Source organism: Macaca mulatta, chromosome 1, assembly GCF_049350105.2.
Source record: "Macaca mulatta isolate MMU2019108-1 chromosome 1, T2T-MMU8v2.0, whole genome shotgun sequence".
In the NCBI taxonomy this organism is placed as follows: domain Eukaryota; kingdom Metazoa; phylum Chordata; class Mammalia; order Primates; family Cercopithecidae; genus Macaca; species Macaca mulatta.
In genome coordinates, this window is record NC_133406.1 from 7496323 (window position 1) to 7512903 (window position 16581).

Sequence of the window (16581 nt, forward strand, 5' to 3'; positions counted from 1 at the left end):
GATTCCTATGTGGAATCTCTAACCACCAATGTGACAGTATTTGGGGATGGGGCCTTGGGAGGTAATTAGGGTCAGAGGAGGTCATGAGGATGGGGCTCTGGTCTGATGGGATTAGGGGATTAGTGTCCTTGTAAGAAGAGACACCAGAGAGCTTGCTCTCTCTGTCTCTCTCTCTCTCTTTCTCTCTCTCTCTGTCTCTGTCTCTCTCTCTCTCTCTCTCTGTCTCTCTCTCTGTCTGTCTCTGTCTCTCTCTCTCTCTGTCTCTCTTTCTGTCTTCCCACGTGTGCATAAATAAGAGATCATGGAAGCACACAGTGAGATAACAGCCAAGAGAGGAGGCCTCAGAATGATACCTATCTTGTCAGCTACTCTACCTGGGACTTCCCAGCCTCCAGAACTGTGAGAATAAATTTCTGTTGTAGTTTAGGGAGTTGGTAGTTTAGTAAGTTTATCTAGCACTTATTCCTCAACTTAAGGCAAACTGGTGACTCCTTCCTCTACCGCACTGCCACTAATACAGCCCTCATTTCAAGTCATTGATGAGCTCCCAGATATGTGATCCCATGGACACATTTTTATTCCTTTCTAGCATCCTCAGTGTTTGAGACTGTTGACAACTTCTACTTCCTTGTGATGTTCTCCTGCCATCGATTCTAGGGCGCCTTTCTCTGCTGTCTTTGTTGCTGACTCTCTGGCCCCATTTTCTTATGTCTTCCAAGAGCTTCTCTTCTTTGGGCCTCCCCAGCATCCTATGTTTAGCTCTTGTCCCATGCTACACACTGGCCTTGAGTGGTCTTTCATACGGCCAGGATTTCTCCTTCTGACACAAGCTTGGTAACATCTCTATTTCCAGTTCAGGTCTATCTTCCAGCCTCTAACAGATCCTGGTAGTCAATTGCCTATTGAACACCTCCACTTGGATGGTCCACAGACTCATCAAATTTAACAAATGTAAAGATTAATTTGTCGTATTTTCCCTAAAATCCTCTACTCCTCCATTTGCTTTCTCATTGAATAGTCATCATTCCTAGCTACCAAGACCAGAAATTAAGGAGTAGTCTTTGACTGAGTGTCATCCATGTCTCCCCCAACACCCAACTATTGATCAGTTCTTATCCATACCACTTAAATGTTTTTTTGTTTTGTTTTGTTTTGAGACAAAGTTTCACTCTTATTGCCCAGGCTGGAGTGCAAGGGCAGAACCTTGGCTCACTGCAACCTCTGCCTCTCAGGTTCAAGCAATTCTCCTGCCTCAGCCTCCTGAGTAGCTGGGATTACAGGTGCCCACCACCATGCCTGGCTAATTTTTAAAATATTTTTAGTGGATGTGGGGTTTCACCATGTTGGCCAGGCTGGTTTTGAACTCCTGACCTCATGATCCGCCCGCCTTGGCCTCCCAAAGTGCTAGGATTACAGGTGTGAGTCACTGTGCCCAGCCCTATATTTTTTAGTATATACATTTTTTCCTCTCCCACTGCCACGGACTCAGTTAAAAAAAACAACTTAGTTCTCCTTTTTGAAAATTTTGCTTTCCTCTATTCCATTCTTTGCACACTGCCACCAGAGTAGTTGTTCTCAAGTATTACCTTCAGAAGTTCCACTGTCTTTGTGATTAAAATAAAGCCCCTGGGTGCGGTCGGCCGGTCCTGTATGGCATCTCCTGTCTACCTGTCCAGCCTCATTTCTTGACACTCCCCTCCTCTTGCCACCTCGGGATGCGGCCAATGGTAATATTTCTTGTTTTCAGACACTGGCTTGTTATTTTACCTCTCGTCTTAGCACATTTTCTTTCTCTGGAACATTCTGTCTCTCCTCCTTACTTAATTCCTCCTTCCCTCACAAGACTAACAGCAGGATTTTGTTGCTCTAGCCCTCAGGATCCTGTGTACTACCGTATCCTCCCTGTTTACCTCCCTCATGGCTTCTACCTGCTCAGTGTGCGTCACCCTCACCAAATCATGAATTCCTCAAGAGCAGAGACTGGGTCTTATGTATTTTCTCACCTGTAGCTGGTATAGTGTCTGCATGAGTAGGTGATCAGTCACTATTTTTGGAATGAGTTACAAGCAGAGGGCATAGAAAGGGGAAGACAGGAGAAGGGGTGAAAGTGTGAAGAGATTTGACTTTAGCTGCTACCTAAACAGAGAGCTCACTGCAAGTAATTTGCCTCCGTTTCCTTATTCAGAGAGAGATGACTCATAACCGCGATGGAGACATAGCTACACACTTGAGAATGAAGATTCACAGTGAAATTCTTTGAAAATCTACAGATGTCTTGGATTAATGAGTACTAGGCATCAGCCATTTATACAGCCAAAGAACACTTTAATAGAGAATTCTGAAGAATCTGTTTTAGGTGGTTCATTCTTTAGGACAAATTTGTGCCTGTGCCAATCATTTCAAAATTGCTTCATCCATAGCAATTTTGAAAACTATCCTCAAATGATTGAATAAAGAGGGTGAGGCATGAAATAGAATTTTTTATTTGGAAAATATTTAATGAGCAGAATGAAGGAATAGAAAGTAATGAAACAAAGAGGCCTGAAAGAGATAAATAAAAAATAATCATGAAAACTTCACATATATAAACCCAAATAATCTAAAACATTAGTCAAGATCTTCTCCTTCTACCAAAGAGGCACTGGGGACTATAGACCAACATTTATTTCAATTAATTTCTCCAGCGTGCATGTAATTCCAAGATGGATAAATGAGTGCTCTGCTTTGATAAATGGTGAGAGGGGATAAAGACTGACTTGCCCAGAAAATGGTACAGATAAAACTATTGGACCTAGATACCGGAGGTTTGGGAGGCAGTTAACTGAGATGTGGTCATGTTACTTGTTAATGGAAACTCTGAAGAGTCAATAATGATTCCAAATATCCTATAGTATCATAAAGGTACATATACATACGAGTGTGTTCGTTTCATATCTAGTTCAAATATAAATAACTACTTAACCTCAAAAACCACCCCACAAAGTCATACATGTGGAAATGGAACTCAAGTTCTGTTAATTCTAATAGTTTTTTTTGTTTAACCTCCTTTCTTCTTTACTCTTAAAGGAGGTTATTGACTTGCCCAATATCACACTGCGAGCAAAAGTGGTGAATCTGGGATATAAACTTAGATCTTCTAATTCCAAATCTAGAGCTTTTATCAAAACTCCACAGCCTTCCTATAAACTCTAGGGAAGCTCCCCCAAAATGATGTTTTGAAAATAGAATAATATTATATCACATTAAATGAAAGAGTTTCTTTTAAAATAGAATTGCGCACACAGAATAGTAGTATTCGGTTGGTGCAAAAGCAATTGCGTTTTTTGCTATTAAAGGTAAACCTTTAAAGGTAACCTTATTTAAAGGTAAATTATTTACCTTTCTGCACACCAAAAATATGTTCCTAAATAAAAATCTTTATCTCTGAACATTGTAATAAGTTATACTAATTTTACTACAAAAATACAAATACTTTATATATTGATTTTTTTAAGTAATTGGCATACTAGTAAAGGAATATTATTTACCTTTAAATAAGGTTACCTTCAAAGGTTTACCTTTAATGGCAAAAACCACAATTACTTTTGCACCAACTGAATACTAGAAATTTAATACCCACTTTTCCCCACACATAGTCTCTCTACCCTAAAAAAACAACGACTTAAATTTTCCCTATTTCTCTCTATTCTTTGCTAATCTGAATACATGATTTTGATAAGAATATAGTTTCTTAAATATAATTTTGGATATCAGTAATTTGGGAATTTTAATTAAAATATATTTGGAAATACTGTAAGCACATGTTCTAAATGATTTCTTTGGAAATTCTTTCTCTTAATTTTGTTATTTTTATTTTTATTTGTTTTTTTTTGAGACGAAGTCTCGGAGTCTCACTCTGTCTCCCAGGCACTGCCACAGGAGTGCAGTGGCGTGATCTTGGCTCACTGCAACCTCCGCCTCCCGGGTTCATGCCATTCTCCTGCCTCAGCCTCCCGAGTAGTAGCTGGGACTACAGGCGCCCGCCACCACGGCTAATTTTTTGCATTTTTAGTAGAGACGGGTTTCACTGTGTTAGCCACGATAGTCTCGATCTCCTGACATCATGATCCGCCCGCCTCGGCTTCCCAAAGTGTTGGGATTACAGGCGTGAGCCACCGCTCCCCGCCCTCTTAATTTTTATGATAATGCTAGAACTAAATGGTACACTTAGAGTTCATTGAAATGCAGTCAATTTCCCAGCATAAAGTAATCAATACTAAGTATCAACAATATGCTAACTACTTAAAAAAATCAATATATAAAGTACTTGTATTTTTGTAGTAAAAGTTGTATAACTTATTACAATGCTTAGAGATAATTATTTTTATTTAGGAACGTATTTTTGGTGTGCAGAAATATTCTTTGCCCGTGTATTATTATAACACATTTATAATACTAGGAGAAACAGCAAAAAGAAATTTATATTCAAGAAACTCAAAGAACTTTCAGACTGTACATCGTTACTCGTCCATCCCTTTAATGGGAACAGACTGGGAGTAGACAGGCTGATTTTAGAGGAAGGAGTTTTACCAAGTGCGGTTCTCTGCAAGTGAGCCCCTAATGAAGCCAATCGCAAACAAATTTATCCTGAAATTTTACTTTATAGTCATTAGTAGTGAATTGAAAAACTGGTTTTCCGTAAGAATGCACTTGGGGATTAAATTCTCATCAAGGCCAGCTGCAGGCTTCATCGTGCAGAACTGACATGACATGGGTATGCAGTCTGCTTTGAGAACTCCAGAACTAGCACTCTAGAGTTTCCAGGATCGTGGGGAGATTGTTTCCATTTTATCGTGACTCTTTCCAATTGTCTTTTAGAGATTTGAAGATCTAGGCAAAATCATCTTATTTCTTATTAAGTAAATTCGAGAACATTAAAAAAACACTGAAGGATGTAGGAGGCTATGTAGCTCAACCACCCTATGTTGTGAGTGGGGAGACTGAGGCCCGGCAAGGTTAAAGCTGGACTCAGCTACGAGTCTCGGATCAGAAGTCAGCCTCCCAAGGTCCCATTCAGTTCTCTTTCCATTTAGGTGGGGCCAAGAATAGTGTCTGAATATCCGTTATAAAAATAACAAAAGAAAGCCATTCTTTTATTTTTTTAAAGCCCTTTCCTTTCTTTCTCCTTTCGGCAGCTTCGTTGCGTGGAAGATCTTCAGACAATTCAAGTGATCAAGATTTTAAAATATGAAAAGAAACTGGCCAAAATGTGCTTTTTAATGATATTCGCCTTCCTGGTCTGTTGGATGCCTTATATCGTGATCTGCTTCTTGGTGGTTAATGGTCATGGTCACCTGGTCACTCCAACAATATCTATTGTTTCGTACCTCTTTGCTAAATCCAACACTGTATACAATCCAGTGATTTATGTCTTCATGATCAGAAAGGTACGCTTTGCGATTAACTGATTGCTTTCACCCTGAAGATAGAGTTGGAAATGACAGTGTAATACTTTTACAGAGGTGATTCAGAGTCGATTCAATTAAAAAAAACCAAATCAAGAATTTTGTCAGAATGTAAAGGGATCAGGAAGAAATGTAGAATATTTCCAAAGAAAATCATAACAATTCTAAGAACTACCCATAGGGATTCACACTTGTTAGGTAGAATTCTAGTAAAATTAATATTTAATTCATCAGAAAATAGTTTATGCCTAGTAATAACAGCGACGAAGTTAATAATACATTTAAAATTCTTACTGCAACGAGCAAGTTACAAGCAAGTCACGAACAAGTTACTAGCAAGTTTACGAAACTCCACAAAATAGACACTAATATTATTCCTTGTTTTCTTTATGGGTTGTGAATAGGTTCAGAGAGGTTAAATAACTTGCCTAATCTAGGAAGTATTGGTGCCAGGATTTGAACCTAGTTTGCTCAAGTCCCCAAATCCAGTGCTTATAACTCCTCACTTGGGGTTATAGATACTTGTAGCAATTGGTCTGGGTTGTTATTCACATGCCACAGCAAATGTCTAGCCTAAATTAATTTGGTTCAAGAAACTTCCTGGGCCTGATGTGGTGGCTCAAGCCGGTAAACCCAGCACTTTGGGATGCTGAGGCAGAAGGATTGCTTGAGCTAAGAGTTCAAGACCAACCTGGGCAACATAATGAGACGCCCCTCTCTCTCTCTCAAAAAAAAAAAAAAAAATAGCTGGGCGTGGTGGCATGTGCCTGTAGTCCCAGCTACTCAGCAGCCTGAGGTGAAAGGATCTCTTGAGCCCAGGAGGTCAGGGCTACAGGGACCCATGATCACACTACTGTGTTCCAGCCTGGGTGACAGAGCGAGACCCTGTCTCAAAAAGAAGAGGAACTTCCTTATCATCTGTTTCTGTAGTTGAAAGGTTTTGACTTGATGGCTATGAGTCATGGCTGGGAGAGCCCACAAAATGATTATTATAAAGCTGAGCCTCTAAGTTTCAGAGAATTTAAAAGTTAAAAATAATGCTTAATTACTCCATTGGAATTTTAAAGATAACAAGTCATAATAATAAAGGGCAATAATAATCACTGTGACTTCTAATGCTCAAGAATATGGAAGAAGCGGGCACTTTTGTAGTAACTTTATTATGTTCAGTGCTAAATCCCTCTGCCTCTTCTTTTGCCTTTCCTTTTCTTTGAACATTATTGGCTTACACTCTCCATAAACTCACTTCCACGTGCCTTATTCTCCTCTCACTGACAGTGTTTCTTTCCGTTTTTTGTTGCCTTCAACTGGTCTATTTCCTTTAACCCAGAGATTTTAAACTTGGAGTCCACAGGACCTAAACATTCCTTGAGTTGGCCTCAGAAGAGCCATTGCAACCCTGGAAATTGTTTATAATAACTTTTTAGTATGCACACATATGAATTTTTCTAGTGAGATGGTTTATAACTTTAATTTTCTATCAGAGAATAAGGTATTTTAGGGACCACCCTCTCAACAGGCAAAATAAAAATACATTAACAATTATTTGTTGCACTCTTTCTGTCAGCCAATGGGCTATAAATTACTGCTTCTAGAACTTTCATGTGTGTACCCCACACCTGGAGATCTTGTAATAAATGAATATTCTCCTTCAGTATGTATGGCTGCCCAATATTCTGCACGTCTAACAAGCTCCCACATGGTCCCGATGTTTCTGGCTCCTAGGGGCATACTTTAAACAGGAAGTCTAAAAGATACAAACAAAAACCAATACACAAAAACAACAGTCGTTGTCCTCAAAGAGCTTACCATTTATATGGAAAAGCATTTTTTTTGGCATACATACTCTATTTAACTTTTATCATCATGTTTCTTTAACACTTAACCAAACAATGGTTTAGTGAATAAAGTCTCAAACAAGTAAATATTTTTATTTTTTAAATTTTTGAATCAGATAGAAAAAATAAAAATTTTTAAATATGAGTATAAACTAAATGCTAACTTGCATAAGACTGGGACTTGAAGAAGACATTATCAGGCAGTGTTTGCTGTAAAACAAAACCAAGCAAAAAACAAACAAAAAAGACAGAAATCAATGTAGCTATTATATTTTTAATTGGTATTTCCTGATCTGAGAAAGTCCATATATTCACCATTTATTTCACTGTAAATAATGGGGATAACAATTGCATTAACTTTTGATGTATGTTTTACTGGTCATGATGGACTGACTACTATCACAAGCAACCCCAACATTTCAGTGAATTCAAACGGAGTTGATTGCTCATTCAGGTCACAGTTCACAGTCTAATAATGTATTGGGTGGAGGAGATGGGATCTGTCCTGTGCAGTCATTTAGGGATCTAGGTCCCTTCCATTGTGCGATATTATGATCTTTACACGTTGGCCTCCCAGTTTCCTGTCGAGAGGAACAGCAGAGAGGAAAAGCCGAAAGGAGACCAAGAAATATTATTTGATGTTGTACCCAGGACACGGAGAAGAATTATGTTTGTTGATGACATTAGTGCTGTCTGCCATAGTATTTTTTCCCCAACTTATTAGTAATTTCGATAGAAAAAATTCTTCACCTAATTAAAGAAACATTAGCAAGTACACCAGGCTCTAAACTCTGCCAGGAAGAGCCTTGTCTGTTTTTGTTGCTTACAGTAAAAAATCTCTAATTATAGCACAGTGACTGTCACCTAGTAGATACCCACTGAATATCTGTGGACTGACTTAATGTTCAAAATCTCTTAATAGTTGTACCTGTCCTCATAGAAAGTGTGTGCAGATTGAAGCTTGGAGGATTACAAGGTACTGAAATGGTCCTACATATTCTGGTTAATAAGAATTAGAATGAAGAAAAGACATAAAGCTCTGGGGTGATTTAGGTAGATCTGAGCATGACCACATAACCCCTCATCCACACCAGCTAACAAACAAGAACAAGAAACAACTGAAATTCAGCTCAACTGATTTCCTTGACTATTAATCCAGATAAGTGCCCAACTTTTACTTCATATTCCCCTTTATTTTGTCTCTGCCCAGTTTCGAAGATCCCTTTTGCAGCTCCTGTGCCTCCGACTGCTGAGGTGCCAGCGGCCTGCTAAAGACCTACCAGCAGCTGGGAGTGAAATGCAGATCAGACCTATTGTGATGTCACAGAAAGATGGGGACAGGCCAAAGAAAAAAGTGACTTTCAACTCTTCTTCCATCATTTTTATTATCACCAGTGATGAATCACTGTCAGTTGACGACAGCGACAAAACCAATGGGTCCAAAGTTGATGTGATCCAAGTTCGTCCTTTGTAGGAATGAAGAATGGCAACAAAAGAGGGGGCCTTAAATTGGATGCCACTTTTAGACTTCCATCGTAAGAAGTGTCTGGAATACCCGTTCTATATAATATCAACAGAACTTTGTGGTCCAGCAGGAAATCCGAATTGCCCATGTGCTCTTGGGCCTCAGGAAGAGGTTGAACAAAAATAAATTATTTTAATTCAACGGGTGCTTTACATAATGAAAAAACCACTTGTGGCAGACGATGGGCATCTAACATCATCTTCTAATGTGTTGGAGATTTTCATTTCAAATATATTTTTTAAATTACTCTATTTTCCAAATCACGTAATACATTTTTCTCGAAAATACCTTACTGTAAAAATAACTGTCGCATACACATGTGTGAAGTAGCTAGAACATACTGAATTTTTTTGTACTGTTGGACTCTATTCAGTGTCATGTCCTATGTCTGTTGAAGTTATCAAGGAGATAATTCTAGAATGAAAAAGAAAATCCTCCTGTTGGAAACAAAAGACTTTTTACATGTGCACTATGACAAAGAGGAGTTTCAGAGACGTCTTTGAATCCTCGTCAGCCTGGAGACCAGCACCAGAGGAATCTACAAGGCAAACTCCCATATATTTGCTTCCCCCAAATTGCTGCCCCTACAGACTCAAAGCTCTTTTTCTTTGTTTTGTTGTTTTTCTAAACATTTACTGTTCTTTGTTGATGCTGTATAAGCCAGGGAGTTCTAAGATGCCAGCTCTTTGAGATTTGCTCATTCCCCTGTATTTCCACCTGTATTTTCCACATATATTATATATATCTGCTAATAAACTTATGTTTGTTTTTCTCTTGTTAATCTGTCTTTTGTTATAGGGGCCCCAGCAAAGGAACCTAAAGTGGGTAGAAGGAAAAATTATTTTTTCTTTCCCTACAAACTAAACATGGATTATTAGAACTCAAGGATTTCATTGACAATAAAGAAAAGAAACACTGAATCATCTTATTGCCCAATTTTTTTTTTTTTTTTTTTTGAGATGGAGTCGCGCTCTGTCGCCCAGGCTGGAGTGCAGTGGCGCGATCTCGGCTCACTGCAAGCTCCGCCTCCTGGGTTCATACCATTCTCCTGCCTCAGCCTCCCGAGTAGCTGGGACTACAGGCACCTGCCACCACGCCCGGCTAATTTTTTGTATTTTTAGTAGAGACGGGGTTTCACCGTGTTAGCCAGGATGGTCTCGATCTCCTGACCTCGTGATCTGCCCGTCTCGGCCTCCCAAAGTGCTGGGATTACAGGCTTGAGCCACTGTGCCTGGCCCATTGCCCAATTTTTATTGCTTATATGACTCTAGTGTTTCATCTTCATAATCATGTTTGAAGGACTTCTCAGTGACTCAGCAGCCTGTTAAAGAAGGATGAACCAAAGAAAATGTTTTCACTAAATGTGCTTTTAAAAATCAAGTGTATTGCTGGTTCTGCTGCAGTATGTAGTCCAAGAGTAATTAGTAAATTGCTTCTGAGGGTCTGAAATTGAATAAAATAATGTCTTTGTATTTCTGTAAAAGTTGTCTCCCCTTGTTTCCTTTCCACTTTTGCGTATGTAGACATTTAATTTATGAATAAAACCCTTTCCCGTCCTTTGCTTAGTATGATATTAATAGCCTTCTTCTTATCTTTAGAGGGTAACTCTGGGCTGGCAGTGGTGGCTCACACCTCTAATCCCTGCACTTTGGGAGGCTGAGGTGGGCAGATCACATGAGGCCAGGAGTTTGAGACTGGCCTGGGCAGCAATGGCAAGACCCGGTATCTACTGAAAAATACCAAAAAATTAGCTGAGCCTGGTAGCCCCAGCTATTTGGGAGGCTGAATTGGGAGGATTGCTTGAGCCCAGGAGGCAGAGGTTGCAGTGAAGCAAGACCATGCCACTGCACTCCAGCCTGGACGACAGAGTGAGACCTGATCTCTAATACATAAATAAATAGAGATAGATAGATTAGATGATAGATGATAGATAAACAGACGGTAAGACTTGTATTTGAAGCTGGGAAAATAAAATGAGTTCATTTTGTAAGTCTCTGGAACTCCCCTGAATTCATTATTTACATTTCTGGTTTTATCTGGTACATCTGAGCCCTGTGGTTAGGTAAGTTCCATTCAGGTAATGAAAAGTGCAGTTAACATGCTAGGCAAGTTGTGATTTTTAGTCCCAGGTGTTGGGGCAATGCTATTGTGAGTCCTATTGTGTCTTTTAAAGAAAAGGCATGATTACGGTCTTCCCTGAGGCATCTTGGGCCTTACTTTCTGAGAAGCGAAAGATCTTAGTCATTGCACTTTTATAGTTAGAATGACTCAACCTGAGTGTGTATAATGTAGAGGAAGTTGCATGTTTCAACTTTTAAAATGTCCCCCACCCCGAGTAATTGCAATTAACACACAGAGATATACTACATTCAGTTTAATTATAAGCAGATCACTATCTTCCATTAGTGAATAAAATATGGCAATGGAAACTTTTCGTGCTTAATTTTGGTCACAGAGAAATCAAGCATTTGTAACCTCAAAACCTTTCTATCACCTGCTAATGAGATAAATTTGTTCTAGGAAGTCCATGGCCTTTGTAGGGAAACATGTTTTGTATTCCAGAAGTGAGCTGTTCAGTTCCATGGTCTTCTGAAGTAGTGGAAAGGTCGTGGTGACATGTAGTGCATAAGTAGGTAAGTACTGCTGATGGCTATCAGTGATCCCAAGAAAAGGAGTCCTTTGTATATCACCTGTAAGACAGCAAGAACTCTCATTTCATTTGTCCAGAGATTCAAATCTGAAAATAGACTTCATTTTTTTTAACAACAAAGGGGTAAACAATGTCCTCTTTGTTCTTTAACCTGAAACAACAATTTAATTGCATGACCACCAGGTCAGGAATCGATAAGATCAAGATAAAGTCAAGGATTGGGAGTCTCCCTTCTCCCTCTCTCCCAAGAAACTCATGAATCAAGGTCTTCTGTATGAAAAAAATTTAGCAGTCAGCTTTTGTCCAGTCATTAAAAAACCTGTGCAGTTTAGAAAAAGAGCTGTGAATTCTAAGAAGAGTACCACTGTGCTGGAGCCGCACATCATTCGTTCCTTCTCAGAAGCTTCCCAAAAGTCTCCAGGAGAAGAGTGGTGGCCTGGTGGCCTCTGTGACTAAGACTCACATGGAGACTAAACACTAGCTGTGAACAGTGGCCTGAGACTCTTTCCAGCCTGAGTCAGGTGCTTTCCCACGGCATCCTGGCCTGTTTCTCTCCCCGCACTTAGTGTCCTGCATCCTAACTGCCTGCTGGCATCTTTTCCCCTTTTAGACTTTCAGCTCCTGAAGGGTGGAGGCCCTATTTTATTCATCTTGTTTAGATACATCTTGATTTCTTCCAATCCATTCTCCATATAGACATCTTTCTAAAATTCAGACCTGAGGCTGTTGGCCTCCCTGGGCTCCCTGTTTCTCTCAAGATAATATTCCAGGTGTTTAAAGCCCTGCCTCCACCCTCTGACCATTCTCACACGCTAGTGCCGCCTTCCAGCTCCACTGAACTGTTTCTCATGTGTCTTCCGCCTTCCCCCGTCCCGGCCCCTCCTGTCCTCCTCGGGGGCAGTGTATCCCTCTCCAGTGCAACTGTCTCTATCCCCCACTAGCCTCTGAGCTTGGTGAAAGGTGTGAACTGGTCCGTTCATCACCACGACGGCTCAGTGCTGTGTACTAAATAAAACTGTCTGTTGAATAAATGGACGTTGTAAAATCCCCAAAGTGGAAGACTAGGGAATCAGAATTCCATTTAATGGCATCTCTAGGCCAACTGCCCAAAATGAATGTATTATAGCATTCCATTGGAATAGGTGTTTTAAAAGTGATTCAGTTCTGTCCAACTTTACAAATTAAACTCATAAGAATATTGCACGAAGCAAAAATCAAGAACAGTACATCTTGCTAAAATAAAGTAAAAAGTTGAGAAATATTAGCATCAGCTTCTTTCCTGAGACTCTTCCCTTCAAAAGCTCTCTTTCTTTGCCACCTCCTTGTAATGTTGTTCAGTAAGCACTCTTCCCTCTCTGTATTCAGGGCAGTTTCTGTTTGGAAGGCAAACAGTTGGTGTCCCATTATTTCCGTATTTGTCTGAAACAAACATAATCATAATACTCTGACATTTTCACACATCACATTAAAAAATTCATAAAATGTAATCTGTTCCAACCTTTTTTTGCCAATGCCAACGCTGCACAGCCTCATGGTATCTTATTCTGGAAAAAGAGACCTGCAGGAAAGTTTAAAAAGTATTCTTGTATATTCTGTAACAGCTAAACAGAAAATTAAAATGAGGAAAAGTCTTCAGTCCAGACCTTACCATGGTATAGAGAGGGATGAAGGTCGATGGCATAATAGCATGAAGAAATCTCCCCATATTCTTCTGAAAAATGAACCAGCTTGAGTTGACATGTGCTCGCATCTGCAATAATGAGAGTCTTAAAGAATGCTTTTGAACGAACACATTCATTTCTTACTGTGACTTAGTATTATTCTTCATTCCCACTCATCGCAATGCCAAACACAAAGTAGTCAAATAATTTTTTGTTTCCGTAATGTTATTCCCAATCCATTTTAGTAAATGTCGGTCATATAGGACATTGCCTTGAAAATGTACAGCAAATACATGAAGCCTGCTAGGGAAGTTTATTTTGCTCAGGAGTCAATATAGGAAGTCTATTTCAGTAGAGGGTTTGTTTAACCAGATCTGCAGGTAATCTGTGAGCTCAAAGGTTTGTCTAATTTTCTTTTCTTTTTTTTTTTTTTTTTTTGAGACGGAGTCTCGCTCTGTTGCCCAGGCTGGAGTGCAGTGGTCGGATCTCAGCTCACTGCAAGCTCCGCCTCCCGGGTTTATGCCATTCTCCTGTCTCAGCCTCCGGAAGAGCTGGGACTACAGGCGTCCGGCTAGTTTCTTTGTATTTTTTAGTAGAGACGGGGTTTCACCGTGTTCGCCAGGATGGTCTCGATCTCCTGACCTCGTGATCCGCCCGTCTCGGCCTCCCAAAGTGCTGGGATTACAGGCTTGAGCCACCGCGCCCGGCCAGGTTTGTCTAATTTTCTGTTGCTTCCTGATTGGTTTGTAATATTGTTTATGGCAAAAAGAGATTGTTTAAAGCTATGTTTGTCTGGACCTACTCTTTTTTTTAGGACAGATACTGTGTCATAGCCATCCTGTTTTTAAAGGATGGGACAAGATACATCAATAAATCCTCCAATATCTTGTAGGACGTCCTCTACCACATCTGATGCAATTTTGCTCAAGCTGAAGTCCAGTTTCTTTCTATCTTCAGGAGAGATGGAAAATAGCTGGTCACTCTGCTTTAAATTTATCTTGTAAATCCTTTATTTTATTATTTTAAAACTATAATCACAATCACTTATTGTGAACTTTTCGTGTGAGTGGTTCAAAATGGAATTAATGTGTTTTTCTTCAAAGTACTAATCTTCCTGAACATGAATTTCTTTTTGGTATTATGCATTTTCTTTCTAGTGCGTAAGGTTCCAAAGGATAATCAATGCTACTCTAAATATGTAAGTTATAATGTTATGAGTGAAAAGGCCATTCAACATTTCTTAGATTTTCTAAATATGTTAACACATCTGAAAGTTGTCCTTTCATTAAATTAACATATTACTAAATATCTAAGATAAAAGCATGTGAATTATCAGAGGTTTTGTTACCTCCTAAATGTCCTTAAAGTGTAGATAGAGATAGTGTGTGTGGGTCATTGTCACTGGCCACAGAGTCACAATCCACCCAAGTCTAAGGAATGCTGTGTGTGTGTGTGTGTGTGTGTGTGTGTGTGTGTGTGTGTTCTTATCTGTAGGTATTCTTATATAGCATGCATGAGATGGAGGCTGAAGCAAAGAAAAAGAAAAGAACATTTGTTAGAATATCAGCGAACCGTCTCATGGAATAAAGCCAAACCTTCTCACTCACCTCTATGTAATTGTACATGGATAGGTCTGAAATCGCGTGACTATCTGGGATTCTCAATCTTGAGAACGCAGGAAGACACAAACCTGGAAGTTAAATAATACATCTTTCTAAAACCTTCTATAAAAATGTGCTGAACTCTTCACAGGTCAAATTAAACAGTGTGTTCACCACCAATGCTCTTGCTATTTTTTTTAAACTATAAATAACCATTCTGTATAACCAACAATCTATGACTATTGATAATACACATAGAACATTTCCTGTCGTGATTAAATAAAAATTACAACAGTTAATCTATACTATTGTTTTATCTTTGTTCTCTAGTGCCCCAAACCAGCGTTGACAGTGTGTTCTTATGCATAAACCCTCTATCCATCTCCAACGTCATGTGTAAACCAGACACACGAGTGCTAGGAAAGGAGGAAACAAAATATCTCTGGCTCCTGAGCATCTGAGAGACTTGACGGGGAAATAACCAAAAAAAAAAAAAAAAAGATGAGAAAATTTGTCCTGGAACTCTATAATCTCTTCAGACCCAGGCATCAGTGTCCTTGGACTTCCTAAAACACCACAGCAAACATTTACTCCCAACTTACTTTATGACAGGCTTTTTTTTTTCTTTTTAAAACTTTATAGGAATTATTCAATGTTTACAACTCTGAAGTTGAGAGTATTATCTCCACTTTACAGATGAAAAAGAACGGAGGCTTTAGAAAGATGAAGTGATGTGCTCAAGATCACACAGTTAATAAGTTGGCAAGTCAGGACTTGAAACTGGGTGTAATTTAAGGTCAGTCCTCTAGTCTATCCTTTACCTGAAACAAGTGTAAAATCAGAGGTGGCTTTTGAAAGCACATGATGCTGGGAAGCAGGAAAAGGTTATCCAGTTCTCAGGCTATTGTTTGCACCTTGTTTTATATATGTAATATACAAGCCCTCCAGCCACCTCCGTGGTCATGTGCAAATCAGTCACACGAGGGCTAGGAAGGAAGAGAGGGAACAAAGGCCTCTGGCTCCTGAGCGTTTGACAGAGACGACTGAAAAATAATGAAAAAAAAATCATAAAGGAATTGATGCCAGGCACGGTGGCTCACGCCTATAATCCCAGCACTTTGGGAGGCCAAGGTGGGTGGATCGCTTGAGATCAGGAGTTTGAGACCAGCCAGGCCAACATGACAAAACCTCATCTCTACTAAAAATACAAAAATTAGCCGGGTGTGGTGGTGTATGCCTGTAATCCCAGCTAATCTGGAGGCTGAGGCAGGAGAATTGCTTCAACCCAGGAGGCAGAAGTTGCAGTGAGCCAAGATTGCAGCCACTGAACTTCAGCCTGGGCAATGGAGTGACTTCGTCTCCAAAAAAAAAAAAAGAAGAAATTTGACATGGAATGCTATAATCTCTTCAGACCCAGGCACATCAGGCATATTATGTATTTATACTATATACATAATATATATAATTGGACACATTTAATTTAAATTACTTCCAGAATTACATATAAATACTTAAAAGTTCATTATCTGTAAAATTAATGTATTGGCTGAATCGATTTTAATCAGAAGGCAAATGAAAGTATCAGATGCATGACCCAGCATGGTGGCTCACGCCTGTAATCCCTGCACTTTGGGAGGCCGAGGCGGGAGGATCACCTGAGGTCGGGAGTTGGAGACCAACCTGACCAACATGGAGAAACCCCGTCTCTATTAAAAATACAAAAAATTAGCCGGGTGTGGGGGCGCATGTCTGTAACCCCAGCTACTCGGGAGGCTGAGGCAGGAGAATCGCTTGAACCCAGGAGGCGGAGGTTGCAGTGAGCTGAGATCGCCATTGCACTCCAGCCTGGGTAACAAGAGCAG

At 39.7% G+C, this 16581-nt stretch overlaps 2 protein-coding genes across 2 annotated transcripts in view; one reads left to right on the forward strand and one right to left on the reverse strand.

Moving 5' to 3' along the window:
* OPN3 (opsin 3) overlaps positions 1-9588 on the forward strand; it is a 47228-nt gene extending 37640 nt beyond the window's left edge. The window contains exons 3-4 of the mRNA XM_001094239.5: positions 5175-5426; positions 8493-9588. Of these exons, the coding sequence (XP_001094239.2) occupies positions 5175-5426; positions 8493-8756 (516 nt within the window). The 3' untranslated portion in view covers positions 8757-9588. The remainder of the gene's footprint in view (positions 1-5174; positions 5427-8492) is intronic.
* Positions 9589-11166: 1578 nt separating this feature from the next.
* Positions 11167-16581, reverse strand: part of KMO (kynurenine 3-monooxygenase) — a 59662-nt gene continuing 54247 nt past the window's right edge. Inside the window, exons 12-15 of the mRNA XM_001093900.5 lie at positions 14726-14808; positions 13106-13207; positions 12956-13015; positions 11167-11497 (exon numbers count right to left, since the gene is read on the reverse strand). Coding sequence (XP_001093900.1) covers positions 11381-11497; positions 12956-13015; positions 13106-13207; positions 14726-14808 — 362 coding nt within the window. The 3' untranslated portion in view covers positions 11167-11380. The remainder of the gene's footprint in view (positions 11498-12955; positions 13016-13105; positions 13208-14725; positions 14809-16581) is intronic.